The sequence below is a fragment of the Cyberlindnera jadinii genome (assembly GCF_001661405.1).
Source record: "Cyberlindnera jadinii NRRL Y-1542 unplaced genomic scaffold CYBJAscaffold_12, whole genome shotgun sequence".
NCBI lineage: Eukaryota > Fungi > Ascomycota > Saccharomycetes > Phaffomycetales > Wickerhamomycetaceae > Williopsis > Williopsis jadinii.
This window is the reverse complement of record NW_017963663.1, coordinates 128,857-141,560: the sequence shown is the minus strand read 5'-3', so window position 1 is coordinate 141,560 and position 12,704 is coordinate 128,857. Positions and strand designations below refer to the sequence as shown.

At 47.0% G+C, this 12,704-nt stretch overlaps 5 protein-coding genes across 5 annotated transcripts; 2 read left to right on the top strand and 3 right to left on the bottom strand.

Annotated features, from left to right (window-relative positions):
- Positions 1 to 1,768: 1,768 nt before the first annotated feature.
- Positions 1,769 to 3,720, bottom strand: PHO84 (phosphate transporter PHO84). The gene has a single exon (XM_020215509.1). It carries the CDS (start codon positions 3,538 to 3,540, stop codon positions 1,819 to 1,821), a length of 1,722 nt encoding a protein of 573 aa, XP_020069151.1. The 5' UTR covers positions 3,541 to 3,720; the 3' UTR covers positions 1,769 to 1,818.
- A 982-nt stretch (positions 3,721 to 4,702) lies between these two features.
- CYBJADRAFT_22447 (uncharacterized protein) lies at positions 4,703 to 5,738 on the top strand. The gene has a single exon (XM_020217585.1). It carries the CDS (start codon positions 5,075 to 5,077, stop codon positions 5,645 to 5,647), a length of 573 nt encoding a protein of 190 aa, XP_020069150.1. The 5' UTR covers positions 4,703 to 5,074; the 3' UTR covers positions 5,648 to 5,738.
- A 1,093-nt stretch (positions 5,739 to 6,831) lies between these two features.
- On the bottom strand, positions 6,832 to 7,517 carry SRB2 (Srb2p; the record flags this gene model as incomplete). Its single annotated transcript, XM_020216572.1, has 2 exons — positions 6,832 to 7,444; positions 7,504 to 7,517. The coding sequence occupies 2 exons, from the start codon at positions 7,515 to 7,517 to the stop codon at positions 6,832 to 6,834; spliced, it is 627 nt and encodes a 208-aa protein (XP_020069149.1).
- Positions 7,518 to 7,763: 246 nt separating this feature from the next.
- Positions 7,764 to 10,184, top strand: PMT6 (dolichyl-phosphate-mannose-protein mannosyltransferase PMT6). Its single transcript, XM_020215508.1, has one exon. It carries the CDS (start codon positions 7,805 to 7,807, stop codon positions 10,100 to 10,102), a length of 2,298 nt encoding a protein of 765 aa, XP_020069148.1. The 5' UTR covers positions 7,764 to 7,804; the 3' UTR covers positions 10,103 to 10,184.
- Positions 10,185 to 10,187: 3 nt separating this feature from the next.
- On the bottom strand, positions 10,188 to 12,431 carry CYBJADRAFT_130277 (glycoside hydrolase family 47 protein; the record flags this gene model as incomplete). Its single annotated transcript, XM_020212906.1, has 3 exons — positions 10,188 to 10,598; positions 10,962 to 11,384; positions 11,508 to 12,431. The coding sequence occupies 3 exons, from the start codon at positions 12,429 to 12,431 to the stop codon at positions 10,188 to 10,190; spliced, it is 1,758 nt and encodes a 585-aa protein (XP_020069147.1).
- Between the last annotated feature and the right edge of the window lie 273 nt (positions 12,432 to 12,704).

Here is a 12,704-nt window from a genome sequence, read left to right as displayed (position 1 = left end):
TGAATTTGTTGGTGCTGTTGGTTCAATATAGATGAATTCAACAACAGTCTCCTCTCTTGTTAATCCCATCTCTGTAATTTCCTGTTGAACAATTTCTGTAGCGGTATATAACAACTGTGCATAATGATTGTTTTGAGATAGAAATTCACCAATTTTGCTGATGTATGCCTCAAGTTTATTATATTCTTCATCGTTTTGAACATCTCTAGCAATTGAAGATGACGATTTGTAACGAAATCATGATCTAGTGTATAAAGTTCTGCAAATTTCTCCCGATCATTTTCTTGAGCTATCATACCATCAACTCTATGGAATAAACGTCTGTTGATGGTTATTGAATAAGTTCCACCTCTCGAATCACCAGTACTTTTAGAACCCAAGGATGATAGAGAAAGAATTGTATTTATTGTTCAAGAAGATTTGGACGTGATTGGATCCCAAAAATATTCTTCATGTACTGTGGATGCTCTTTGAATATCTCACCGAGTAAAACTTTTCCCCTATCACAACAAAAAGATGGTAATTCAGTATCGATAAGGAGAGCATGGCAATAATCACAACACTTTGCAAGACAACCTGGATTTAACTCCAAGTTATGTGGTCTCGGTGATCTCCATTGTTGTTGTTCATAAACTGGATCATCATTCTCGTTAAAACCGTTGGTGTCATCCTCAATGATGTATTCAAAGTTGGGATCATAATCAAAAGCACCATCACGTCTAATTTCTTCCAATTTCCTTTCTGCTATCTGTGCTGTATTTCGTCGTTCTTCTCTCATTCTATCAGCCATAGTTCCATTATCAGGTTCAGGTAATGGCGGCTGTTCTGGTACATCTCTGATTTCTACATGGGCATTCTGTGACAAACCTTGGAGGTCTCTTGGTTCCGTATCTTGTTGTCATAACAGGTCTGTTAGCTTATCTCAAATAATTGGTCGGTCTTCTTGTCGTGTCGTGCCTCCAGTCGTTTGAACTTGCCGCTGTGGTTCTGGATTAGCCGCTGATGTTTCTTCTTTAGCTTGAGGACGTTGTTTGAAGGTTCCAATGAGAGTTCCCTGGAGTTTCTTTGGTTGTCACCCAGCCATTCTTCTTTACATGCTTAATCTTCTGTTTCTGGCCATTGTTTGATGATGTTTTTAACGTTGTGTATAAAGCTGTATTTGTTTTGTGTCATTTTGTGTTGATAAGAATTCAAAATGTAAACAATGCCTATTAGAATTGGAAACATCCTTACATTTTTACGATTGCTAGGGCAACGTGCGAGCCAAGATTATACATAAGAACACATATTGTGTGGACCATTTTGGAAACTTTAGTAATTCAATCAAGTTAAAAGTCAGTACATGTGACAATATAGATCAATTCTACTGAATGACTGTTCCATGTTTTCCAATTTTTGTTTTGTTGCTGAGATATAAGCAAATTTATGTGTTTTTCTTGATTATACCATACAAACTATGAATGGTTATATCTCAGAAAGCATTAAAGCTTACATTTTCATACTTTGTATATCTCTTGATTCGAGTAAGAGCTACAACGTGGTATACGTTGGGGAAATATGAAGCGGGATTGCTATTTTTATAAGTATCATTCTAATAATCCACTGATGTGTCCGGAAATCGAGTCTGAAGGTCGAACATCACAAGCCACTCTCTCTGATCAAGTGAATCACCAAGCCTACAGCCCAGAGGAATCTTTAAGAAAGCATTATTATACGTAGAAAATCAAATTATATGAGAAGTGAAAGACTATAAACTTCTATGTGCTGTCTGTGCTCGTTTGCTGCAAACACACTCTATTTCAATGGCACTCGATGAACTTAGACCATCTTGTCGTCGGCACTGGAGGTGTTGTCATACGCACGTTGTTGAAGAGCGAGCTTTGATGGATCAACCTCGCCGTGGACTTCCTCAGAGATCTCTTCCAAGGTCTTTCTCTTGGTCTCTGGGATGAAGTAGGTGAGGAAAAGACCACAGAGCATGAAGAGGGCAAAGATCTCCATGACATGTGGCAACCAACAGTTCTTCTTATCAGACGGACAGTTGTGGTTGATCAAAGTACCAAGGGCAGTTTGGGCAATGATAGCACCAACTTTACCACAGGCAGCAGAGATACCGTGGGCTGTGGATCTGTATCTGGTTGGGTAACACTCACCTGGCACGATGAAGGTGGTTGTGTTTGGACCAAAGTTCTGGAAGAATTGGGCAAGAACGTAGAGAGCAAGCAAACCGTGCTCACCAACCTTGTGGTAAGCGAAACCAATGATACAGAGGATAACGGTCAAGAGGAAGAAACCCATGTACTGGATTGGCTTTCTACCGACGAAATCGATAGTAGCAACAGAGAACCAGTAACCTGGGATGGAACCGGCACAAATCAAAATCAAGTTACCGGCAGCTTGGTTGTAAAGAGAGTGGTAAACGTTCTTCGAAGAGGCGTAACCAATAGTTTGCAAAATAGTAGCAGTGTTCAAACCAAGACCGTAGTAGGCAACATCAAGCATGAACCAACAACCAGCAGTACCCAAAAGAATCTTAAAGTGCTTCCATTGGCCGAAATGGCGTCTGAAATCACCAAAGGAGGCCTTTGGTGGCTGGATGATCTCTGCAGTGGTTCTCTCGGTGACTCTCAACTGTTGGACATCAGAATCGTCAGCGTTACCACGCATACCAGAGGAGAACTTACCACCATCGGCAACACCCTTCTCGATATCGTACTCAACATCCAAGGTGTATCTTGGGGATTCTGGGATGGTCAATCTGAAGTACAATGCGACACAGCCTGGAACACAGCCAAAACCAACAACAATACGCCACATGGCATCGCACGCTCTTTGACAACTGTGGCCACACTCGGCAGACGTGTTGGCATCGATCAGATCGTTCTTGTAACCTGCAACACAGATCAAGGCAACGATACCAGCCATCAACTGACCCCAACCTTGGTTGGCAAACACGGCACCCATAATGGCACCTCTCCACTTGGTGGTGGCAAACTCTGAAGAGATAACAGAGGACATTGGGTAATCACCACCAATACCAATACCTTGGACAATTCTGAAGAAAGTAAGGATAGCAGTGAAGTTGATGGCTGGGGACTCACCAAGGCAACACTGGCCAATGGTGGCACAGATCATCACAATCAGCTCGGTACCGTAGATTCTCTTACGACCAACGTAATCAGCAAGGAAACCGAATCCAAGCTGGCCAATAACAGTACCAACAGAGGTCGACACCTTGATCAGGGTACTCGTGGACGATGGCACGTTACCGTTCTCCCAGAAAACGTGCGACATCATCGACAAACCCAGGTTAATGGCAAAGATATCGTACGCATCTGTCAGGAAACCAACACCGGCAACGGTGATGGCTCTCACATGGTACCAGCCAAACGACGCCTGGTCAATCTTCTCCAGCGCCAGTCTTCTTCTCTCCAGAGGGTCCTCAACGTCGGCAAAGTCGTTCAGGTAGTTGTGGAACGCAGAGTTACCACCCTTGGTTCTAACACCAACAGCCGCAGGGTTAACCTTCTCGTCAGACATCTCTTCTCAACCTGTATAAAACTGCTTGGAGTCACAGCTGTCTTGCAAAGTACTGGGAAGCAACAACAGAACAATCCCAACTGGCAAACTGGGCATTCTCCAAGACTTTATATAATTTCACACACAAGGGAAAAAGGAATTCCGTCAACCCAAACAACACCACAAGCCATAGAAAGGGAGACCTGGTGCATGAATAAACAGAGTAATTAAATGGGTTGATAGTGGGTACACGTGCGTGTTGCATACGGAGATTGAGTGCAAAATTTTGTCGTTTCTTGTTTTGTCTTTTACGAAGCGATGGGCGGTAGGTTTTGGCGTGTTTGTACGCCGATTTTAACCCTTTTGGGGGGAGAGGTGGTTTTGGCAGAAAACCCTCAGTGTGAGGCTGTAGGCCATTGCGGGATGAAGGGGAGGCCCACATGGGCCTCGCTTTGAAGCCTGGTGCCTACACACACACGTTTGAGAAGTGTTTGGATGTTGATGGAGACGAAGAGGTTGTTGGTGCCATGACACAGGATGTGTGGTGGCGATGAGATGGGCAGTTAGTACCAAGGAATTTAACGACAGGTGATCTCTTGGCTGGCAGATGTGACACACTTGGGACTTTGATAGAAGGTCTTGGTTCTTCCAGGCCATTGTGTCAAGGGAGAGGCGAATTGCCAAGTTGTGGGCAGCTTGCGGTCCGTGAGGGCATGTGCTCACACGACCTCTTTACTCTTCTGGCCGCGATGGCTTGTGGTGTATAAAATTTGTCTGAGGCTCGCAACGGTCGATCGCATGTTGCAGTTGCAATTTAAATTGGAGGGACCAACGTGTCTGCCTGTGTTGGGATCTACAGTGAGGTTTTACATGAGGAGCGTTGGGGGTTCCAATTGGCGTCCACGTATAGCCGGGACTGGATATCGGTGTTGTTTACGGCGTCTTGTGCTCCAAGGTGGAGCGTAGGCGGAATGTGCTGTTGTGTAGGCCCGTATAGGGGGCTCAACATGTGGGCACATGTGTTGAAGAATGTGTGAAGCCCTCTGCTGGGCGTTTCACAACGACACAGCTCACCGGTATAGCTCACCGGTTCTCCATTTCAAGAGAACGTGTGTGTTCTGTTCGCTGTTAGAGGGCCCAAATGGCACGTCATAAGTATCGGCACATGATTACAATGTAGAATGTTCTCTGTTAAATATCTATGCCGTGTGTTATCCACCACATGTTCCTTTGCAAGTCTTGAGACCCGGTTCCAATGACACCGCTTGTGTTCGTAAATGCTAATTTTTGCGTGCTTCTATTTAGCCATATTGATATAACGTCATGGAGTTTGATCTGCATTAGGCCAGTGCTGTGGATACTACCATGAGAGATGATCGTCCGTGTATGGAGAGAGCACACGAGGGATGCTGCACACAGCAGCGTCGTTATATTATGGCCTCAGCACCGTCATATCGTTAGCTCAGCATCATCATATCCTTAGCTCAGCACCGTGAACCTCACAACACCACATGGGCTCCACTACAACTGCCTCGCTACCTGGAGTGATGTGGCGATGATCACTCAGCAACCTTTGCTTGACAACGCTCTCAACCGGCATAACGCTCACCATTTAAACCATGTGAGTCCTGTGATCCTGCATAGTCCCTACACCTTTACAATATATACACTCGAACTGTTGCACCCACGTCCCTGTGAAATGGCAGATTCTGCTTCCAAGATCTTCAGCCATATCCCTCGACAAATGCCGTTAGACTGCCATATAGGCCAATATCGAAGCTTTCTGCCACCCACAACATCGCCATATCGTGGAATTTACCCAACTCTGTTACAATACGCACCTCACTATCCACCTTCCACCCTTTCCCACGTCCTAGCAATGGCCAAGAGTACCAAATACACACGTAACCTGCGTGTAATCACCAAGCTCGCCCAGAGTGCAAACCCATGCTGTGCGCTCCTGTACGCTTCACACGCGTATTGTAACAACCACACAACCACACAGCTACGCACACTGCTCGCAACAACTCCACCGGACCTCTTCACAATAGAACAGGACTCTCAACCCAGTGCTAGCAGCAGTACGATCTCTCTCATCCAGCTCTTTCCCACGTTGTTTAAACGCTAACGCAAGAGAAACAGCGCTCTATGCACATGCAACAGAGGCAGTGCAACAGTGACTCGGTTACCCAATGCGGCACAATTGCGAAAACATTTGCGCAACCAATAAACGAAAAGCGAAAAACAAAATGCCAAGGGTCCACGTGGGCTTCAACACCTTCCATCAATGGTCTTTTAGCCAAATTCAGGCAAAAGAAGGACGGCAGGAGAAAAAGAAAGAAAACTTCAGAGTCACTGGACCATGCGACCGGGAGTGTGTGGCCACAGCCGTCTCCGTTGAGGCCCATAACGGTGTAATTGGGAGAGGCCGTGGTGGTGGTGGTGGTGGTGGTGCGTAGGAGGCTCTTGTTTGGTGTAGCGATGCGGGCGTGTAGGGCGATTGCCATTTGAACTTGGAGTGGATGAACCCTTGTTCAGGTGGTGTGGGTTGTGTTTGGCTGGACAGTTTTTAGTAGTGCTTGTTGATCCGTGGATCGTCGGTTGTTGTAGGTGTTTTGTGCTTTGGCACTGGACATGTGTGGTGTGTTCACGGTGCTGTGGTCATGGTGCTGTGGTCATGGTGCTGTGGTCATGGTACTGTGTTCACGGTGCTGTGGCCATGGTGCTGTGTTCATGGTGCTGTGTTCATGGTGCTGTGGTCATGGTGCTGTGGTCATGGTGCTGTGGTCACGGTGCTGTGGCCATGGTGCTGTGGCAGGCAGACGGGGTCCCCAGCCAGCCAGCCTTGAATGCTGCGTAGGTGCCCTGCTACCGTGTAAGGGGCTCGGAGTCATGTCAGAGGGTCTGCCATAGTGTCCTGGTTGTGGTGGTGGCACTTGGGACGTTGAGCCTGGTGAAGCAGCGTTGAATGGTGCCTCTTTCATTGAGACATGAATCACCTTTTTAGCACCTGTTGTGGATCCCCTGGTGGCCTACATTGATTCAGTGATGTGCAGTTGAAGATGCATTGTATAGGGTTACAGGCAGCGTACAGGCATAGCCACGCTGCTTTGGTACTGAGCCATGAGAGCTCTGTCGTATTATATACTTCACTGTGTTCTATAATGCTAGGATTGGACCAGACAGCACAGAGGGGGAGAGATGGGACGGGAAAAGTACACGCTGCGCCTTGTAAATCCCCAGAAAAGCACGTCATGATGAATGTGCGACATAGATCAGGGTATAGGTCGATGGCCTTCACACCGAGTGGAGTTATCTCTGTACATTCAAAGCCTCTGTGTATTGGAACGCAAGATCTGCTGGCTGTTGTGGGCTAGTACCAAGAGAACCAGTGCTTAGCTTACCCTTGGGGAACCCGAGCTCTTCAACGAGCCTCTCCAGCTTGCCCACGCCATCGACATCGTTGCCATGGTACTCCATCATTATGAGGAAGTTCTTGAAATTACCGTGGAGGAAGACGTTGATGGCCTTTATCACAAACTCGCCGTTTCTAATCTCATAGCTGTTCCCGTTCTCGCCCTTTAGCGTCTGTCTCAGCAGCCACAAACCTTGTAGCTTGGTTTGGATGATATGGTCTAGACTATCTGCGGCCCCATTGGAGCATCCACTATCAATAAGACCCTCTGGGATGTCATTGGTTGTTACAATGGCTTCGCCATTCACAACGGTGATGCTCTTACCTTGCTCGTTATCAAACGATAGATCGTAGAGGAATTGGGAGTCCCCACCCGCGCTGCCGTGTACGTTTTGCTTGAATATCTTCAGATCAAACGACCAGCGTCCAAGGACCTTGGGTATCTCATTCGAGATGAGGTCGTGGAATGTTGTTATACTATTCGGTGAAGCATCCTGAACAAGTAAAACACTGAGACAGAGGTTAGTATATTTTCTTAGGCAGCACGGCAACGGGTCAAAAACGCTTACGCAGTGGTTACCATCCTTCAGTATGTACGTAGAGAAGCAATGCCAGTGACAATTGACCAAGTTTCTTCAAGCGTCTGGCACTTGCGATAAAACAGGCACGGGAACGAGTTGGCGATGTTTACGTTTTGAAACACCTGGACACCCCAAAAAACCTGGACACCCGAACACCACATCCACACACCACATCCGCACACCACAAAACACGTATGCGTGGCACCTTCTTCCCATCTTCACACGCTCTCTAGCACTCACATTCCATAACAAAACACCATCCACTGCTTTCAATTGGTATCCCAGCAAGATGTCAGGCCTATCCACTGGTGCTGCTACCCATAGCAAAGCATCCGGTGCGAAGAAAAGAGCAAAATCAAAGGTTGAGAAGAAGCAATCACCAGCTGATGTTGACGATGATGCCACCGTTGAGGTGGAGAACACCACAGATGTTGGCATTGATACCGATGAGGCCAAGAAGCTGGGTGTTTCTGCCCAGTCCAAGGGCTCTTTCCTGTGGAAGATCGAGCCATGGGTATCAACGATCCTCTACACTGCCCTCGCTGTCTACGTCAGGCTCCACCTCATTGACAGATCGAAGAAAGTTGTGTGGGACGAGGCCCATTTCGGTAAGTTTGGCTCCTACTACATTAAACATGCCTTCTACCACGATGTCCACCCTCCGTTGGGAAAGATGCTCATTGGTCTGAGTGAGAAGATCGCAGGCTTCAACAACACGGAGTTTGAGTTTGGCTCCGGCTCCAAATACCCAGAGGATGTGGACTTCTACACAATGAGGGTGTTCAACGCGTTGTTCAGTGCTGCTGTGACTCCAGCTGTTTATTGGGCTGCCAGATTTGCAGACTATCAGCTGCTGACCATCCACCTGATCACCCTTATGGCGACACTGGAATCGTCCTTTGTCACGCTGGGTAAGTTCATCTTGCTGGATTCCATCCTGCTGTTCTTCACGGCAACTACGTTCTTGACCTTGGTCAAGTTGATGCAGCTGAAGAAGCGTGAAAGAGAATTCACCGTTGAATGGTACCTGTGGATGGTTCTTTCCGGGCTCTCCATCGGCTGCGTGTGCTCTGTGAAGTGGGTTGGCCTCTTCATCACCGTGGTTGTCGGCATCTTTGTCGTCCAGGACCTTGCTGAGAAGCTCTTTGACAAGGAACTCTCTTGGGAGAAATACGCACGACACTGGCTTGTGCGTATCGTGACGTTGATCTTCATTCCAATGGCTGTGTACCTCATCTGCTTCAAGATCCATTTCGCACTGTTGTACAAGTCAGGCACTGGTGATGCATCGACATCGTCTCTATTCCAAGCGAACTTGGAGGGCAATAAGATCAAACAGTCACCAAGAGATGTCGTTTTCGGTTCTGAAGTGACCATTAGATCTCAAGGCTCAAGCCCAAACCTGCTACATTCGCACGTCCAGATCTACCCAGACGGCTCACATCAACAGCAAATCACGGCGTACGGCCACTCTGACAGCAACAACAACTGGTTCTTCAAGTTTGCTCGTCGTGATGGAAGATCTCTCAACAACGTTACAGAGTTGATTCCCGTCAAAAACGGTGATACTGTTAGACTTGTCCACAGGTCTACCAACGTGAACTTGCACTCCCATAAGGTCCCAGGCCATGTTTCCAAGCAACACTACGAGGTGTCAGGTTATGGCAGCGAAAAGGTTGGTGACACCAGAGACGACTGGGTCGTGGAGATCTTCTCTCAGAGCTTCCCGGAAAACACCTCCTATGCCAACGAGGACAAGTCACTTATCCATCCTTTGTCCACCACTTTTAGACTGAGACACGCTGATTTGGGCTGTTACTTGTCCACCACTGGTAGCTCATATCCTGCCTGGGGGTTCAAGCAGAGTGAGGTTGTCTGTAAATACCCTTGGACCTCATACGACCAGTCTACGCACTGGAACGTGGAAGACCACATGAATGCCAAAATGGCGAGTGACGAGTACTACGTTCCTCCAAAGTCGAACTTCTTGTCGGACTTCATCCACATCAACTTTGCCATGGCTGCTTCCAACAACGCATTGGTTCCAGATAGCGATAAATACGATGCTTTGGCTTCCAGCTGGTGGCAATGGCCAACACTGTACATTGGTCTGAGAATGTGTGGTTGGGGTTACGCTGATATTAGATACTTCCTCATGGGCAACATCTTCAACACATGGGGCTCTTCTTTGGCACTGATTGCATTCGTGTTGCTCACTGCTTACTACATCATCAAGTTCCAAAGACAGACTCTTAACTGGGACTATGCGATGTTCTGGGACTACCTCATCAAGGGATTCTATCCTTTCCTGAGTTGGGTATTCCACTACATGCCATTTGTGCTTATGGGAAGAGTCACCTATGTTCACCATTACGTTCCAGCGTTGTTCTTTGCCTTATTCGTCCTGGGATACATGGTGGAGCTTACCGTTGGTAAAGCTCGCCCACTCATCAAGTACACAACGTATGCTACTTGCTACGGTGCTGTTGTATTCACATTCTGGTACTTCAGGGCTTTCCATGAAGGTATGACTGGAAACCAAAACGATTACAAGAACCTCAAGGTCCTACCAACATGGCAAGTCTGATACAATCGACACTTGTGTGATAAACTGAATAAACAAAACGTAAATACTTAAAAAGAAAGAACCCCCATCGTTGAACAGCTATGTTTCATTTTTGTAGTTTGAATGGATGTGCCTCCGTGTTGAACACATAATCATCCAAACTCCATACTGATGACTCTTCAAACAATAAGTAGAAGTATTTCAACGTTTCACTGAACCAAAACGACTCGACAGCATCTTTAAACCTGTGAGTATTCGAGACATCGGAGAACAGATCGTCAACCTCTGTGAAAACACCATCCCTTTGACAAAGTCTTTCGATGTTTTGCCACATCATCCACCCATAATCTCTCCATCTGGAGTCACCAGTGGTTCTATACATATACCATACAGACTCAATTGCCTCTGGTCTCATGTTGTAAAATGGTCTTGCGTCGTTCAGCCAAAGAGGCTGGTTCTCCCTTGCCCCTGTCCATCTATATGAGCCATCTTCCATTTGTTTAATTGGGAAAACATCCTTGTCTTTTGCACGTTCCAACTCGATTCTAGGAGATACATAGGCAGCATCACCGTCACTATCAGTTGCATCCACTTTCTTGTTTGAAGATGTGCTCTGCTCAGCAGAACCAATGAACGCTCTTTTACTCAACTGCTGGTTTGAGCTTCCCTTTTTAGCATCTTTAACATCACCACCTTTATTCAACCCAACGGCAGCCTCGATCTTCTGTCTCAATCTCTCATTCTCGGCAGGAGTTAATTTGGGGGAATATCTACTGCTGCTGAGTTGGAGGCTTGGTGTCTCTGTAGCCTTCTTGAGAAAGTTGATTCTCTCATCTTCGTCGTAATAATCCTCGTCATTTGACATGCTATCCACCTTAACCACCTCTGGCATGATTCCTAGCTCCTCATACAGTTTGACACAGCCAAGTGTGACCTTCTCAGCAAGCCCCATGTCCTCTGAGATGTTGAAGAGACGTGATCCAAGCGCAAGCATTCCACCTGTAAAGCATGTCAAATGTTGCATGTCCTCGTCAGGAGATACAATAATCGTATCTATACTGCGTTGGAAGACGGAAATAGAGGATACAAAGAGAACATCAGGGTTGTTCACCATCTTTGGACGGTACAACATATACTTTCTGATGTGTTCTGCTGCTCTCAAGTACATCTCCTTGTATGTTTGCGAATACTTTGCATCACCACCCAAGAGATGGAACATCTTTGGCAAGTACTCGTAGAAAGAGTCGCCTAGCCCACCAAGTGAGTATTTCTGTGAGAGGCCTTCAGCAGATCTGATTGAATCCTTTTCGAGTTCACAATACGAATAAGACTTGTCGGAAATCACCTTTAGAACTTTTGCCTTGTTCAGATGAGAGCCCTTCGTGCTTTCTCCTTCATTGAGTTTCTTACAGCCAGAGATATCCACGTGGTTTGAATATAGGCCAGGAAGTAAGAAGTTGTCCTTTGACTTCTCCAATGCGTTCGTGATTCTCGTTATAGCGTCATAATACTCGTTGTCGCCAGTCAATTGGGACAGTTTAGAGAATTCCAATGATAGAGAGCCCAGCTCCGCAATCGAAGATGAAGTAGATGCCAGTCTATTGGCAAGTTCAGATTGCCATTCATAGTGGAGTAATGGCATTCTGTTTGGGGTGTCAAATGCCTCCATGAGTAAATGAGCCAAATCTTCACAGTTCTGTAAAACCGACTTATCCTCGGTGATGTCGTAGGCCGTGAGCATGCCACCAAGGACTCGTATAACGTTCTCGAAGATTGGAATGGCATTTCTGTACGATTGCTTGAAGTTCACCCTCTGTAAGAACTTGATGGCCTCTTTAACCTCTTCATCCTCGCCCATCAGGTGCAACGTATCGATGGAATCGATCAACGTCGCACTCCACCCGTTGAATGGGTCAAGCACCTCGTGCGAGATGGGTCTGACTTCATCATGGCCATAGCCATAGTCCTTATATATCTTCCATGACTTCATGAATGCCTCCTTAACACGAGCAAGCCTAGAGGGCATGGCAGCACCGCCATCGGAGAACTCTGTGGCCTGAATGCTGGGATAGGACGCATCCCTCGCCACCCTCGGCAGCTTAAAGTAGTTCTCCTTGCCCACAGGGTAGCGGTACTTCTTCTTATGCTTCCTCAAGTCCACGGCCTTCTGGTTGTTGAAGTACTCGTCAGGCAGCACACTTCCTTGCTTCGTCTCAACCTTCTCCACGCCCAGCCACGGGAAGTACTTGTTCTTCTCCACAATGTCCTCCCACAAGCCCAGCTTCTGGGGAGCAGCGACCTCGTCGTGGGCAGGGGTGTCAGTGATGGGAGGGAGCTCGTCATCAGCCATATGGTTGTTGAGCTCGTACTCCTCGTTGAGGAACCTGTAGTAGAACAGGCCCAGTAGCGTTAGCAGAACCACCAGGGGGAACCTCAGCCGGCGTAGCTTCATCGACAAGTACATTGCTCCACGGTTGCTGTCTCTCTCTAGCTCTCTCTGTCCAGTGTAACCGCACAACAAGCTCACACTGCCTTCTTCAATGTTGAAGTCTTCCACAAAGCACACACACGCACCCCTTTGTTTACATTTCGCCTTGTATCTTCGGTAAGGCCACGAGCGTCT

Excerpts from the sequence above, each read along its gene's own strand:
- CYBJADRAFT_22447 (XM_020217585.1), top strand. The coding sequence starts at position 5,075 with ATGATCACTCAGCAACCTTTGCTTGACAACGCTCTCAACCGGCATAAC.
- PHO84 (XM_020215509.1), bottom strand. The coding sequence starts at position 3,540 with ATGTCTGACGAGAAGGTTAACCCTGCGGCTGTTGGTGTTAGAACCAAG.
- PMT6 (XM_020215508.1), top strand. The coding sequence starts at position 7,805 with ATGTCAGGCCTATCCACTGGTGCTGCTACCCATAGCAAAGCATCCGGT.